Source organism: Panthera uncia, chromosome D4, assembly GCF_023721935.1.
Source record: "Panthera uncia isolate 11264 chromosome D4, Puncia_PCG_1.0, whole genome shotgun sequence".
Lineage (NCBI taxonomy): Eukaryota > Metazoa > Chordata > Mammalia > Carnivora > Felidae > Panthera > Panthera uncia.
Window position 1 is genome coordinate 9,056,167 of NC_064807.1, and position 13,201 is coordinate 9,069,367.

The window sequence follows — 13,201 nt, forward strand, 5'->3', positions numbered from 1 at the left end:
TCCAACCCAGGCACGTGACTCATTTCTCCCGTGCACACTGCATGGGTACCCATTCCAGTCTGTATGCTAAATGTCAACAAAGCTTAATTTTTAAAAATATTTTTAATGTTTATTTATTCTTGGGTTATATTAACTTTTAAAAATAAAAAAAAAAATTAAGCTTTGTTAGGGTGCCTGGGTGGCTCAGTTGTTTAAGCATCCGACTTTGGCTCAGGTCATGATCTCGCGGTTTGTGGGTTTGAGCCCCGTGTCAAGCTCTTTTCTGATGGCTTGGACCTGGAGCCTGCTTCAGATTCTGTGTCTCCCTTTCTCTCTGCCCTTCCCCTGCTTGCTCTCTCTCTCTCTAAGAATAAACATTTTTAAAAAAAAGTTAATATAAATGGAAGTTCTAAAACCTTCTTTCCATACCCCAATGGACTGCCAGTACGCACCCCTGCCCAAACACACTCCCTGAAGTGCCTGCTCTGGAGACCTCTGCCCTGGAGTGCTTGAATGCCTGCATTACTCATCCACATGGGCTGGATGACGTTGCCTTTCATGGTCATGTCCTTGTTCAAGGTGAGTAGACCTCGTCTCCACACCATGTCTGACCTCTCACACCATGTCTGTTTCTGGTGTGGCTCCCACATCTTCTAGCCCAGCCATACACACAGCAGGCAGGCAATGAGAGCTATGTGTTGAGAAAAGGGCAGCCTGAACGATTATTAAGTAGACACAGAGACCCAGAGGAACCAAGTGAAAGAAGTTTCTATGATGCTCATGCCCCTTAAACTTCCGGGTCCGAGAGATGTGATGGCACCTGATTATGGCATGAACGCAGAAGTTCCTTGAGATATGCTGCTGCTGCAGGAATGAAATCTGTGCCTCTTTAATAGGGAGAATCCCCCCAACAAGTGAGATTGGTGAGGGCCACTGGGGCTATTTTTGTTCATGTGTGAAAGTGAGGTACTGAGCTACACTCAGAATAACTGTCTCCTAAGAATTCTTATGTTAGTAAATGACCAAACTGGTCCCTACAAGGAGCCACATCAGGTGATTGTACTGGCCCAGAGTCTGCTCCCCACAACCCCATAAAAGTTTTCAAGCTTTAGCCATAGTTTCCTCCTGAATACTACTCTTCACTTTCAACTTCCCTCCCGAAAGGATATGTTACTGGCACAAGCGATGTAGACTACGCTGTGTGACATATTACCACTTTCTGAACTGAGGTTTCCAAACAATAACATTAAATATTTGCAAGTCTTAAGTTCTGGAATCTGTGGTGTGAGAGTCCCGAAGTAATGATTAATCACATCAAACACTCCATGGATTTATATAAGGAAGATACAAGTTGCCCATCTAAGGGAAGCCTGTTTGTGGTTTTACACAGATGACATCAAAATCAGGATTGATTTTGGTAGGTCAGCCTCTAGTCAACCTCAGGCATTGTACACATATTTGAGCATATTTAGACATCAGTATGTACACAGCCGATTGCAAGTAGAGTTGATTCTTGATTATATGAATTATCAAAGTGGAGAGTCAGCATAGACGACCCCAAATGGGGGCTATATCGCAAAATCAATTTTTATTTAGTTTACATTAGGTTTTACACATGTCCTTTTGTATGAACTGCCTTTCTTTCCTGAGTGGAAGGAATGGATTTCATGTGACAAATTGGTGGTGGTGTTGGAGGCACTGGGGGGACAGTACATCCCCCCTGCTCATTAGGTGTATCATTAGACTTATTACATTATTAAATACTCATGGATTAAAACAAATTTTTATTAAAAACTCACCTACTCGAGCTAATTTTTCTATGAAACAGGGCTGCACATCCCAAAATTCTGACCCTTAGATGCCTGTTTTAGTTTCATCAGAGGGAGTACAGGTTCCTGAGCCTACTCCAGCTACACTAGACAGAATTACTGTTTAATACATATGGAATATATTTTGTATTTTGAAGAGTTTTTCTGTCTTAAAACTCAACGATAAGAAATGATCCAATAAAAAAAAAAACAGGCAAGGATTTGAGCACCATTTCATCAAAGAAGGTATATGGAGGCCAAATAAGCCATGAAAAGATGCCCAACATCAGTGGAAAATGGAGAAATGCAAATTTATGACAAGGTACCAGTGCACCCCTGTTGAAATGGCCAAAAAGGTCAAGAAAGCTGATGACACTCAAAGAGTACTGACGAGAATGTGGAGGAAACGCCCTGCTCAGACACTGCTGGTGTAACTGCAAAATGGTTCAGGAAGCTTAGAAAACAAGTCAGTTTAGAGAATTTCCTGTAAAGCTATGTGTACATTTACCACAGGACCCAGCAATCCCACTGGAGTGAGATGAAAAGCTATGTTCACGCAGAAACCCGTGCACAGTGTTTATAGCAGGTGGGTCCACAATCATCAAAAACCAGAAACAACCCAACTGTCCCCTCAAATAAATGGACAGACACCCCACGGTGTACCCACAGACCAGAAAGCTACTCGACAATACAAATGAGGCAACCATTGATACAGGCAACAACTTGGATGGAGCTCAAACACACTGTACTGAGTGAAAGAATCCAGATGCAGGTCTGATGAGACACGATGACTGATTCTATCCACGTGACAGTCTGGAAAAGGCAAAGCTATACGGATGGAAAACAGATCAGGGGTCGCACGAGGCTAACGGTTCCAGAGAGGATTTGGCTAAAAACAAGCAGTGCCGGGGGATCTGGGGGGGGGGGGGGGGACTGGGAGGGAGAAACGTTCTGTATTTTGACTGTGGGTACAGTTAACAGGATTATGCATTTGTCAAAGCCCACAGAGCTGTATACCCGAGAGACTAGATTTTATCATATGTAAAGTTAGAAATAAAATGAAAAAACACTTTCCTAACTGGTTGCGTTTCATGAGAGCATTTGAGAATTCTTACTATGGAATATGTAGCCTTTTCCTACCACCAGCCATAATTCCTATCCAGGTCTTTATACAGGCTGAGAAAGACATACACGTTGTTTGTGGTGTCTGATTTATCACACCTGTAATAGGTATATATAATACATACACGTGTGTGTACATTTTATCATCTGTATGTTTATACATATCACATCTGTAATACGTATATGTAAAATACAAGTGCATGTAATACGTATACATCTATGTTTATGTATGTTATACTATTTATATGTTGGCATATATTATACCTGTGATATGTATATGTAATATATACACTATGTATGTAATATACACACGTGTCTATGTATATGATACCATCTATATGTTGGTATATGATATATTACACCTGTAATATGTGTATGTAATATATACACATATGCGCACAATAAACATACATATATATGTAATACACACACGTGTATGTAATAAATATACATATATGTATATGTATATGACACCATTTCTATGTTGGTGTATGCTATATTACACCTGTAATATGTATATGTAATATAAAACACATGTATGTAACACACGTGTGTGTGTGTGTGTGTGTGTGTGTGTGTGTGTATACACCATCTGTAAGCAGATGGGGGCAGAAGGAAGCTCCTTATCGCCCCAGGATGCCACTTTAATGGCCAACCAACTTCCCTCAGGTAAAAAACCCTAACAAGACAAAAAAAGAAGAGAAGGAACACAGGCCAAACCACATCAACAGCTACATGCACAAGCAGTGTGATTAGCTCCCCTACTCACCTGGAAAGGTTTATGGGCACAGAGATGGGGGAGGGCCCCAGAAAAGGCAAGGAGGAGCGGAAGGTGAGAAAGAACTTGAGGTGAACACAAAGGAGAACTTCAAGTCAGCAGCAGACAGAGCAACACGTGTAGACAGTAAGGAACATGGCAGCAGCAACTGTCACTGGTCCAGGGTGTATCGCATGCCAGGCTGAGACTTAGAAGTGCCACCTCCATGAATCCTCTCAACGACTGTAGGAAGGCAGGTATTATTTATTTTCCAGTTCACTGAGAGGAGCACTGAGACTCACTGGATTAACTGACCAACGCCACACGGTTGGTAAGAGACAGGCAGTGGGGGACCCATGTCCGCTCTGGCAGGCAGGGCCCGTTATTCCTACTCCACGAGCTGCCTCCATAAAAGGCAGCTTATCCACAGATAATATACCACATACAGGGTATTTACCATACCTCAAATAATACTCTGGGTATTAAAGAATATAAAGTGTAGTTTATGCAGAAGACATGCTCTCGAAAATTGAATCCTAATTTTTTTTTAAGTTTATCCATACTCAGGAAGCTCTCTTGTGAAAGGAACAGTGAAACAAAGTAGTTTAGTAAGAATTCCTCTGTGACACAAACTGATCACCCCATAACCCTTATTCTGGGCAAGCTGGGAGTTTTATATAATGGGTTTTCTTTTCTTTTTAATGTTTATTTACTTATTTTTAGAGCGAGAGGGAGAGAGAGTGAGACAGAGAGAGACAAAGAGAATGCACATGTAGGGGAGAGGGGCAAAGGGAGAGAGAGAAAGAATATGAAGCAGCCTCCATGCTCAGTGCAGAGCCCAGCACAGGGCTCGATCCCACAGCCGTGAGATCATGACCTGAGCCGAACAAGAGTTGGATGCTTAACTGAGTGAGCCACCCAGGCGCCTTATATAACGGATTTTCTTAAAACAGGGCGTACTTCCAGCTTGTGATGTGTTCTTTTTTAAGATTTTTTAAATAAGTTTATTTATTTATTTTGGGAGAGAGAGAGCGAGCGGAGGAGGGGCAGAAGAGAGGGAAACAGAGAATCCCAATGTCAGTGCAGAGCCCAGTGTGGGGCTCGAACCCACAAACTGTGAGATCATGACCTGAGCTGAAGTTGGATGCTCCACCAACTGAGCCAGCCAGGTGCCCTATGTGATGTGTTTTTAAAAATCTGTCTATATTACCCAGTTCTGGAAATAAGTAAACAAAAGTAACAAGTATTATGAAATGAATAAATGAAGGACTTCAGTTAGTTACCTTTTATTTTATACTTCTAAAGAAACAAAAGAAGTATAGGATATGTTAAAATTATTAACATCCACTTCTATACCTTTCAGGATCTCAGTAACAGTACAATGACAAGTAGTTAGAGGGGGCCACTGACCAATGGACCCATGCCCCAGTTTATTCAAGAAGTACGGTCCAGTAAGCGGATTACCCAAAGACACCAAGACCACAGGAAGTCAAAGAAATATCAACCACATTCAATCCCCAGGATGCATTCACTAGCAAAATAAAATACTTATTTAGTCTTCTGCTGGGGTAAGAATGATATAAGGACTGTATTTATTTTTAATTCCTTTTTTTCCTGTTAATGAGTAGGGAAATTAGGAACAGAATTCGGTCTTAATAAAGAGATCAGCTTTGTATACTACCCTGTCAACTCCCACTTAAAAAATGAACAGGATGAGCCAATCTGTCCAAAAAAATACAGCCCTTACACAGAAAAACACAATGATGCAAAATATACATTTCTGAATTGGCTCATCTACGGAGAAAACTCAAATCCAAATATCTCATACAAGTCTGTATACAATGTCAAACAATCTATCTTTAAGACAGTATAATTTAGAACGCAGAAGTGTGTGCTTCCAAAATAGGATCAGAAACATATTAAACTAATACCCAGGTCAAACCAAAAAATGTGCAGGGAAGGGCTCAATAGACATTCTAAGGCACTGAAAAGTCCTGATAAATACCTGCCTAAAAGGTTCACAGGAAGTTACTTTTTATGGTGCAGGACAAAAACCCTGTCCAAGAATAATTAGATGATGTGTCTATAATTTGCAGGAACTCTTGTTTTTCACTTACTATCAGAACAGTGGCATCACAAGCATCACAAGCATTCAATAAACTTCTAGGAAACCTGGCAAATGTCTAGTAGGCCTTTTGCTGATAATTCAAGCCCCAAACTCATGTCCTTGTTTGACTCACCAGCACATCAATTCTGTGGCTCCTGCAAGAGTAAACTCAATGAGGCCAATAACTTTAAAAAAAAAAAAAACACCCTAAAGTTACAGTATAACATTAAACGAACACAAGGTTAAGGGAAGGTAAGTTAAAGCTAAGATGTAAAGAGACTCTATGAATTTGCTAATTTTATAAAATCTGCCCCAGAGCCTTAGGAAACCGGGCTGGAGACACCAAAATTTCCCTTCTCTCCCTACCCTAAAATCTCTAGCTTCTATCAAACAAAAAAAGGACATCACGCTATTTCCGCGACACCACCTGTGACTCAAACACAAGCCTGCTGTTTCAGAAACACAATTGAAGGTGCAGAGAGAAGCCACCATTTTTTGGATTTTGCAACATACTTTTTCTGGCAGCTGGGATTCAACTTCTTTCTTCAGCCTCCTCAATAAAAATGGTCTCAACACCTTGTGCAGGCGCCTGATGATCAATATAGTTTCTTCTTCATTCAAGTCCACCTACAAGAGAACCTCAGGTGAGTCGGACATCTTTTTTTTTTTTTTAATGATGTTTCACTTAATAACACTTTAGGCTACCTTTCTTATTTGTTGCAATACACGACTGAAATTGTATGTGCGGCACGAAGGCCAGGTCATTCATTACCTCTGAATTCTCTTCCCACGTGCCAGGTGGTAATAAAATGGACTCTAAATGGGTGTCTTTGTCTTAATGTGCAGTTCCATGGAAAAGGGGCCAAAGCCCCCAGCTTCCCAGTTGAGAATCTTTTGGATAGGACTGCAACAAAGCCTTATTGAAGACTGAGACAGAACCCGAGGGAAGGGGCAAGAGTTCGTGTGTTCTCACTTGAAGCTGAAGCGTTAAGCTAGGCTCTTAACTTGGATTGTCTCCAATGCAGAAACACACCAAGGCCATGTGGCCTGAACATGAAAAGAAAAAGAGAGCAGATCTAGTTTGTGTTGGTGAGCTTCCAAGCCTCTCTACCTCACTCTTCCTTTCCTCTGCCCTGGTCTCGTTCCATCCTCTGCATACATAACCTCGTCTAGAACCTCTGTGTCACCTTCCTCTATGAACCTCTAGGGGGCAGATTTCATTGGCGTTGCTTTCTCCACACGGGCAAGCCACTGAATTTCTGATAAAGGGCAAAGATCCCTATAATGTACTTCAAAATTCAAGGGCTGAAGAGTTCCAACATAAATGTCTCGACAGCTTTCTAAGTGGCTTTTCAATCCCACAGTTAAGAAACCACTAATCAAAAGGACAGGTACCCATTTCTTTTCTTGCAATGGCCCGTGTCTTCCTTTCAGAAATGAGCTCCAAGACAAAAATTGATGGTGGAAGGAATGAAAATAAGGAATGTGAAAATGGCTGCTCCGGGATCTGAGGAGCATTTATATAGACACGAAACTGAGGCTCACACAAAAGCCAGAAAAAAAAAATGTGTACAGAAAATTAGTGTGGACTAGCTCAGTTTTACACATAAATTCTTCAGGGGGATATAGTGTGACGAGAAGCCCAAGTTTACAACAAGGAAATATCTGTTTTAAGGTTTGTGTTCAATTGGTTCGGTCGATCTGGTTAAACTGATTCAACAAATATCTCCCATTCATCCTCCCTGTGGCCCATGTAGATAAACATTCCAACAGTCAGGAACATTCTCTGCTGGCCTACTTAACATGTTGGCAAAAGACCAAGGACCTAGATTCTAGGATCCTAGACCATTTTCTTAGGACAGAAAATAACCCTGGAAAGAGAACATATGCATCCACTGATTAGCTCTGTAAAGTAAGCAACACTGTAAACCACCCTACAGGCTTTCTGTGGCACTAACATTCTTGGCTTTGGGTTCCTTATGTTCATTTCATTCCCATACGTGGAAAATACAAAAGTTAGACCAGTACCCTTTCTCCAGTCATGGCAAATGGAGCATTAAACCACTGTTCAAATGTGCTGCAGCTCTTAAAAATCGTGGGGAGGAGGAAGTTAAGGAGGGCCCAGAGTTCCGGGAGCTTGTTCTGCAGTGGGGTCCCGGTCAACAGGATCCTTCTGGGGGCCACATAGTGAGTGTTCAAGACCTGAGTCAGCTTGCAGTGGTGATTCTTCATTCGGTGGCCTTCATCCACTATCATGTATTTCCACCGAATCTGTAACACATGAGGAAGGACCAACATGTGGTGAGCTAGGGAAAATACCACAGGCAGGCAGTGGTGAGGAAAACCAAAGAATTCATACTTTGTGCATAATACAGTGTGATTCCCCCTAGGATAAAAGAATCTCAACAGTCTATTTCCCATACCTGATGGATCACGTAAGACGTCACGTGATGATGGAACGTCAAAGCCACAATGCTGCATAGGGGCCATGTGATTCCAAACCGCCCTTCCCAAAGAAGGGAACTTAGCCCAGAATGAAGTGGTCGGGCCGGGACTAGCTCCTGTGTCTCGCCCCCCAACACCCCTCCTATTGATGCTATCTCAGATTTAGTGTTCATGCTGCCTCTGCTCCTAGAAAGTACAGAATAGAGCTCTCCACTTAAAGCAGAGATTACTGACTGGTTTTCCAAGGTGGCGTCAGCAGGTACTTAGAGCTGAGCTCTTCCGGCTTCATGCCTTCTTTTCTATTATTATATTGGCTGACTAGTACCTTTGGGGCTTGGCCCAGCTCAGTGTTCCTTTTTCTTTTTAATTTGAATGAGTTGCTAACATTTAAAAGTTGGAATATTTCACATAAAAATCTGGACATCCAGCTTCTCTTAAAAAAGAAGATCTGGCAACTTGGAGTCTCTCGGTTCAGACAAATTCCTTACCTGCCAGATCTAGGATCACTCTTTTGAGATAGCTAAAATGAAAGGACATACTCACTAGCACTGAAGACAATGCTAAAATATCATCCCTCTATTTGTGCCAGAACTTCGGAATTAAACACAATCTTCTTTCCCAGCATGACTACTGCTTTAAAAATAAAGAATAGCCATATGACACAATCTTCCCTCCTAAGTCTACTAGACACTGGCCCCTTCCTCTCTCATAACTTACCCTTCAGCCCTCTTCAAGGTCACTGGTCTCAGTTTCTTTAAGTGAGAACAATAAGGAATGTGCCACTAAGCCTATTCATTCCCTACAAAACAGTGGAAATGGCCAAGAAAAGCATCCAGTGCTCAGATGTCCCTGGATCCTGCTGCAAAGCTCCCAGAGAGAGGAGGGAGACTAGCAAAGTATTTTAGGCGGTTCCTGCCTTCCTCTTGAGAAGTGACGGTAAAATCGGGGGAAAAGAAATAAAATCATCCGCCAGGCTGGGATGTTCGGTTAAAAGAAACTACCAGAGTTTGGGGTCGTTTACTCTTCTTTCACCATTTCTAAGAAAAGCGTTTAAGAACCAAGCTGTACGGACAACTGTCCCAAGCTTACCAACAGCATGAAAAGAGGCCAGCAGATAAAAATGTATTCAAGTAAGCATTCTAATCTAATTTCCTAATTTAGCTTATGACCTAACAAACAAGGAATCAGGGGACGCTGATTTTGCTAATTTGCTAATTTACCAATTAGGTCTTCTGCTTGGGCAAAATATTACTACCCCTTTCTATAGCCTCAGTAACAAATAAAAGCAATTCATCTCATTACCAGGCATCTCTGATGAATTCTGAAATACATATGCAGAAGATGTGATAGGGTGTTTTTTTTTTTTTAAAGAATCTCAAATGTGCAAACACATTCCCGCAGTAATATTGAAAACGTCATTTTTGACATGTTCAATGTCAAATTCATCTCTGAGCCGGAGTAGCAGGAACACAGCACTATTGCCACTGTCATCTCAATTATTAAACCCCCCCTGGGAGCACACTTCCTGTATGTTACTTCCTGTGATGCCACGAAGGGAGCACTCTGTTCCCAGAGCAAAGGTTTAAGGCAGAGAGAGAAAAGGTCCAAGAAACAGGGATTCTGTTCAGTTCTGGCCATAACTTAGTTTCAGATTATAGCAGTTCGGTAGCACCGTGGGGGGAAAAGAAATTACCAAAGGGGAAAACAAAAGGAAGTTTTCATAGTTGCTCCCATGAACCAATGTATTTCTGTCATTCGGCAAGAACGCATCGGGAGGCAAGGTGATATAAGTGAAAAACACTTTTCTATTTTATGGCTAAAGGACAACTTAGGACGTACAAATTAAGAGCCATGAAGGTTGCAGGTGGAAAAACAAGCCTCTCTCAGCTTCAAGTAAATAGAGAAACAGCCCAGAGTAATTCAACAATAGCCCATTATTTTACCAGGAAAACCTAACACAGGAATAGCACCAAAGCCCCAGCCTGGATGAATGTTCGTATGGAGAGGTGCCCACTCATCTTTGGAGAGACAAAGGCACCAGAGGAATGAAGTCACGTGGCTGACAATAACCCAGGGCAGCAAAAACAATTATTTCTTCCACAAGCAGGTTCAGGGCCACTGGAGAGAAAAAGAGTTGCAGAGGGAGCCCAGGTGAATTTCTTAAGAGATGTAAACTCATTAACTATGAGAGGCTAGGTAAGAGAAGCAGAATCAATGACATACGCCAAAAAAAAAAGCATGCATAAAATTAAAGCCCATGACCAAAATATATCTGACTCTGCAAGAGAGAGAGAGAGAGAGAGAGAGAGAGAGAGAGGGAGGGAGAGAGAGAGGGAGGGAGGGAGGGAGCGAGAGAGAGAGGGCAAGGGGGAGGGAGAGAAGCCATCTAATGATCAAATTATAGTAGCGAGTATAATTTGGGGAATACTTTACGCTCCAGTGCAATGGTCCATAATTAGAGGTAAAAGAATTTTTTTTTTCAAACATACCTTTGCAAGAATGTGCTTGTCTTTGATAATGTACTCATAAGTAGTCAAGAGGACGTTGAATTTGCCACTCCGCAGCTGGGGGACAAGGGAGCGACGCATGGCAGGGGTGCCCTGAATGGAAAGAAATTCATACATATATACATACATACATATATATATATATATATATATATATCCCAATGGAAGTAATGTGAGCATTTTGTCTCACTATTCATGGCTTAATGGAGCCCAGACACATGACTGAGAATTGCACATATATGCATTATCATATACAGATCCATTATCCAGGAAGAAAGTGCTTGGCAAAATCGCACACATCTGGACAGTTTTCAGACCCTTACAGACAGGATTTCCCAGTGAAAACTGAGGGTGGGGAAAGAGAAAAAAGGAAATTATGGCAACCTCGAGGTAGCAGAGACCCTGCTGCCCTGGTGGAATGCTTCATTTCTATGGGACCGTGCAGCAGGCAGCCCAAGCGCCCGGGTAATTGCAAACTTTGCGGGAACCGTGGGCATAGAGGCACGCGGAATGCGCGATATTTGTCATTTGTATTACTCTCATCAGAAACCTCGCAATATGATAATTAACAATTTTCTTCTGCATTTCACTATCTGAAAGTAATTATGGTTTATTACAGTAATCTTCTTGGGATGATTAACTCACACTGTTTGGTACATGATGTACATGACAAAACTTTACAACCAAATACAGTTCACAGATGTGCATATGGAACGAAGAAAAAAAAATAGGGTCTATTTTTTGCTTCTCCACATTTATATATAAATACAGCATTCCAAACCTTGTAAGAAATTTTCACCACAGAAGGAGCCCATTTGTCAAATTCATATGTCCAGTTAGACAGAGTCCTATGGAACAAAAAAGAAAACATTCAGAGAAAAAGACATTTGTATGAAAAATCAGTGGTTAAAAAGATGTTCTTATTCATGCTCAGGCCTCACCTTGAAAGGGGCTAGAGACTATAAATTATCTCAACTAAGTATCTCTTTTAAAGGTGTGGAAATAAGAGATAAGTGGAGAATAAGACGCCCCAAAGCATGACAAGTGTGTGTGTGAGTTCCTAAGAAATCTCGTAAGGAAAAAAAAAATTAATGCATAAACATAGAGGGGGAAGAAAAACCTTAGCAATTGCCAGAGTGATGTGGGGACTCTTTAGAAGCAGCCATGTAAGTGCACAGAAAAGTTGAGTCAGGAAAAAGAAATTTTAAAAAGCACATGAAAACATTAAATAAATATGTGAAGATAGAGTAAGGGGAAAAGCATTGAATGCCCTTTTTTTTTTAAATCCCTGAAAACATCACCGTAATATAGGAGTCCGAACATGAACAATATAGGTAAAGAGCAAAATATATACTTGAAACGTAGATATAATACAAAGGATGTCTAAATACCACGGATTTGGATAATGCAGATTCAGAAGGCTTGCAAATAAATAGTCCTCGTTTGGACCGAATTTGCAAAGGCTAAACCAGAATCCTTTTTTTCTCAAGGTCCAAGACTGTACCAACACTGGGATCGACAAAGATCTCAGGGACTAAAACTGTAATCTAACACCCACAGCCAGAGACCCCACTCTGGAAGGGGGGCTCTTCTGAACAGGTATTCCTTCTCTCAGAAGAGTCAAAGAAAGACCTCCAAGGAGACGCACAGTGGGCCAGGCTCTGGGAACTGAATGGAGAACAGCAAGACCCGTCCTGATGGCTGAAATTAACCTGCATGTACCAAAGGCAGTTTAATGCAAAATTCAGTTACGACTGTGATTTAGCTTCTGCTTTAAAAGATACAGCGAAGGCAGGTTGAATAAGACATACTTTTTGAATTTCTGCAACCTTTTGGAAATGGGACAAGGGAAAGCTATCAAAGAAATCTTAAAAAAAAAATATGTCCAAGCCTTTCCACCTCGGGAGTCACTTAAGGTGTCACAATGAATAAGATCTAACTGTGCCCTGTGCAGGCTGTGTAGACTACAGGGCTAATGGCCGATAAAATCACTTTGTCCTGTGTTTAAACAGCCATTCAAAGAGGCCGGGGGTTGGGGGGGGAGGGTGGGCAGTGAAAACCTAAATCCAGATTAGATGCTCTTGGTAATCCCACGACCTGCTAAAATTCTGTCTTAAATGAAAAAACAAAGATGAGCTACTAAGAGGGCAATCTACAACCTAGGGAAAGATAGTGCGAAATAAATGACTTTACTTACGAAAGGGGAACAATGATGAGATAGGGGCCATTGAGTCTTTTGTGCTCCATCAGATAAGTGATGAGGGCAATGGTCTGTATGGTCTTTCCTAGCCCCATTTCATCCGCTAAGATCCCGTTCAAATTGTTATTATACAGGGAAACCATCCATTCCAGGCCCTGGAGCTGAAATGAAGAGTAATTGCTTCAATTATCCAAGATCTGCACAGGTAATTAATACTAATACAACTCAAGTGAGGCTGTGACTTCTTAACTCCTCGGTGCCGTAGGTTGCATTTCC

At 41.5% G+C, this 13,201-nt stretch overlaps 1 protein-coding gene across 4 annotated transcripts in view; it reads right to left on the reverse strand.

The window, feature by feature from the left end:
• Positions 1-13,201, reverse strand: part of SMARCA2 (SWI/SNF related, matrix associated, actin dependent regulator of chromatin, subfamily a, member 2) — a 179,803-nt gene that overhangs the window by 99,966 nt on the left and 66,636 nt on the right. For all 4 annotated transcript variants that reach the window (XM_049645039.1, XM_049644919.1, XM_049644933.1 and 1 more), the window contains exons 15-19: positions 12,923-13,086; positions 11,507-11,573; positions 10,708-10,818; positions 7,802-8,044; positions 6,287-6,400 (exon numbers count right to left, since the gene is read on the reverse strand). In XM_049645039.1, the coding sequence (XP_049500996.1) occupies positions 6,287-6,400; positions 7,802-8,044; positions 10,708-10,818; positions 11,507-11,573; positions 12,923-13,086 (699 nt within the window). The remainder of the gene's footprint in view (positions 1-6,286; positions 6,401-7,801; positions 8,045-10,707; positions 10,819-11,506; positions 11,574-12,922; positions 13,087-13,201) is intronic.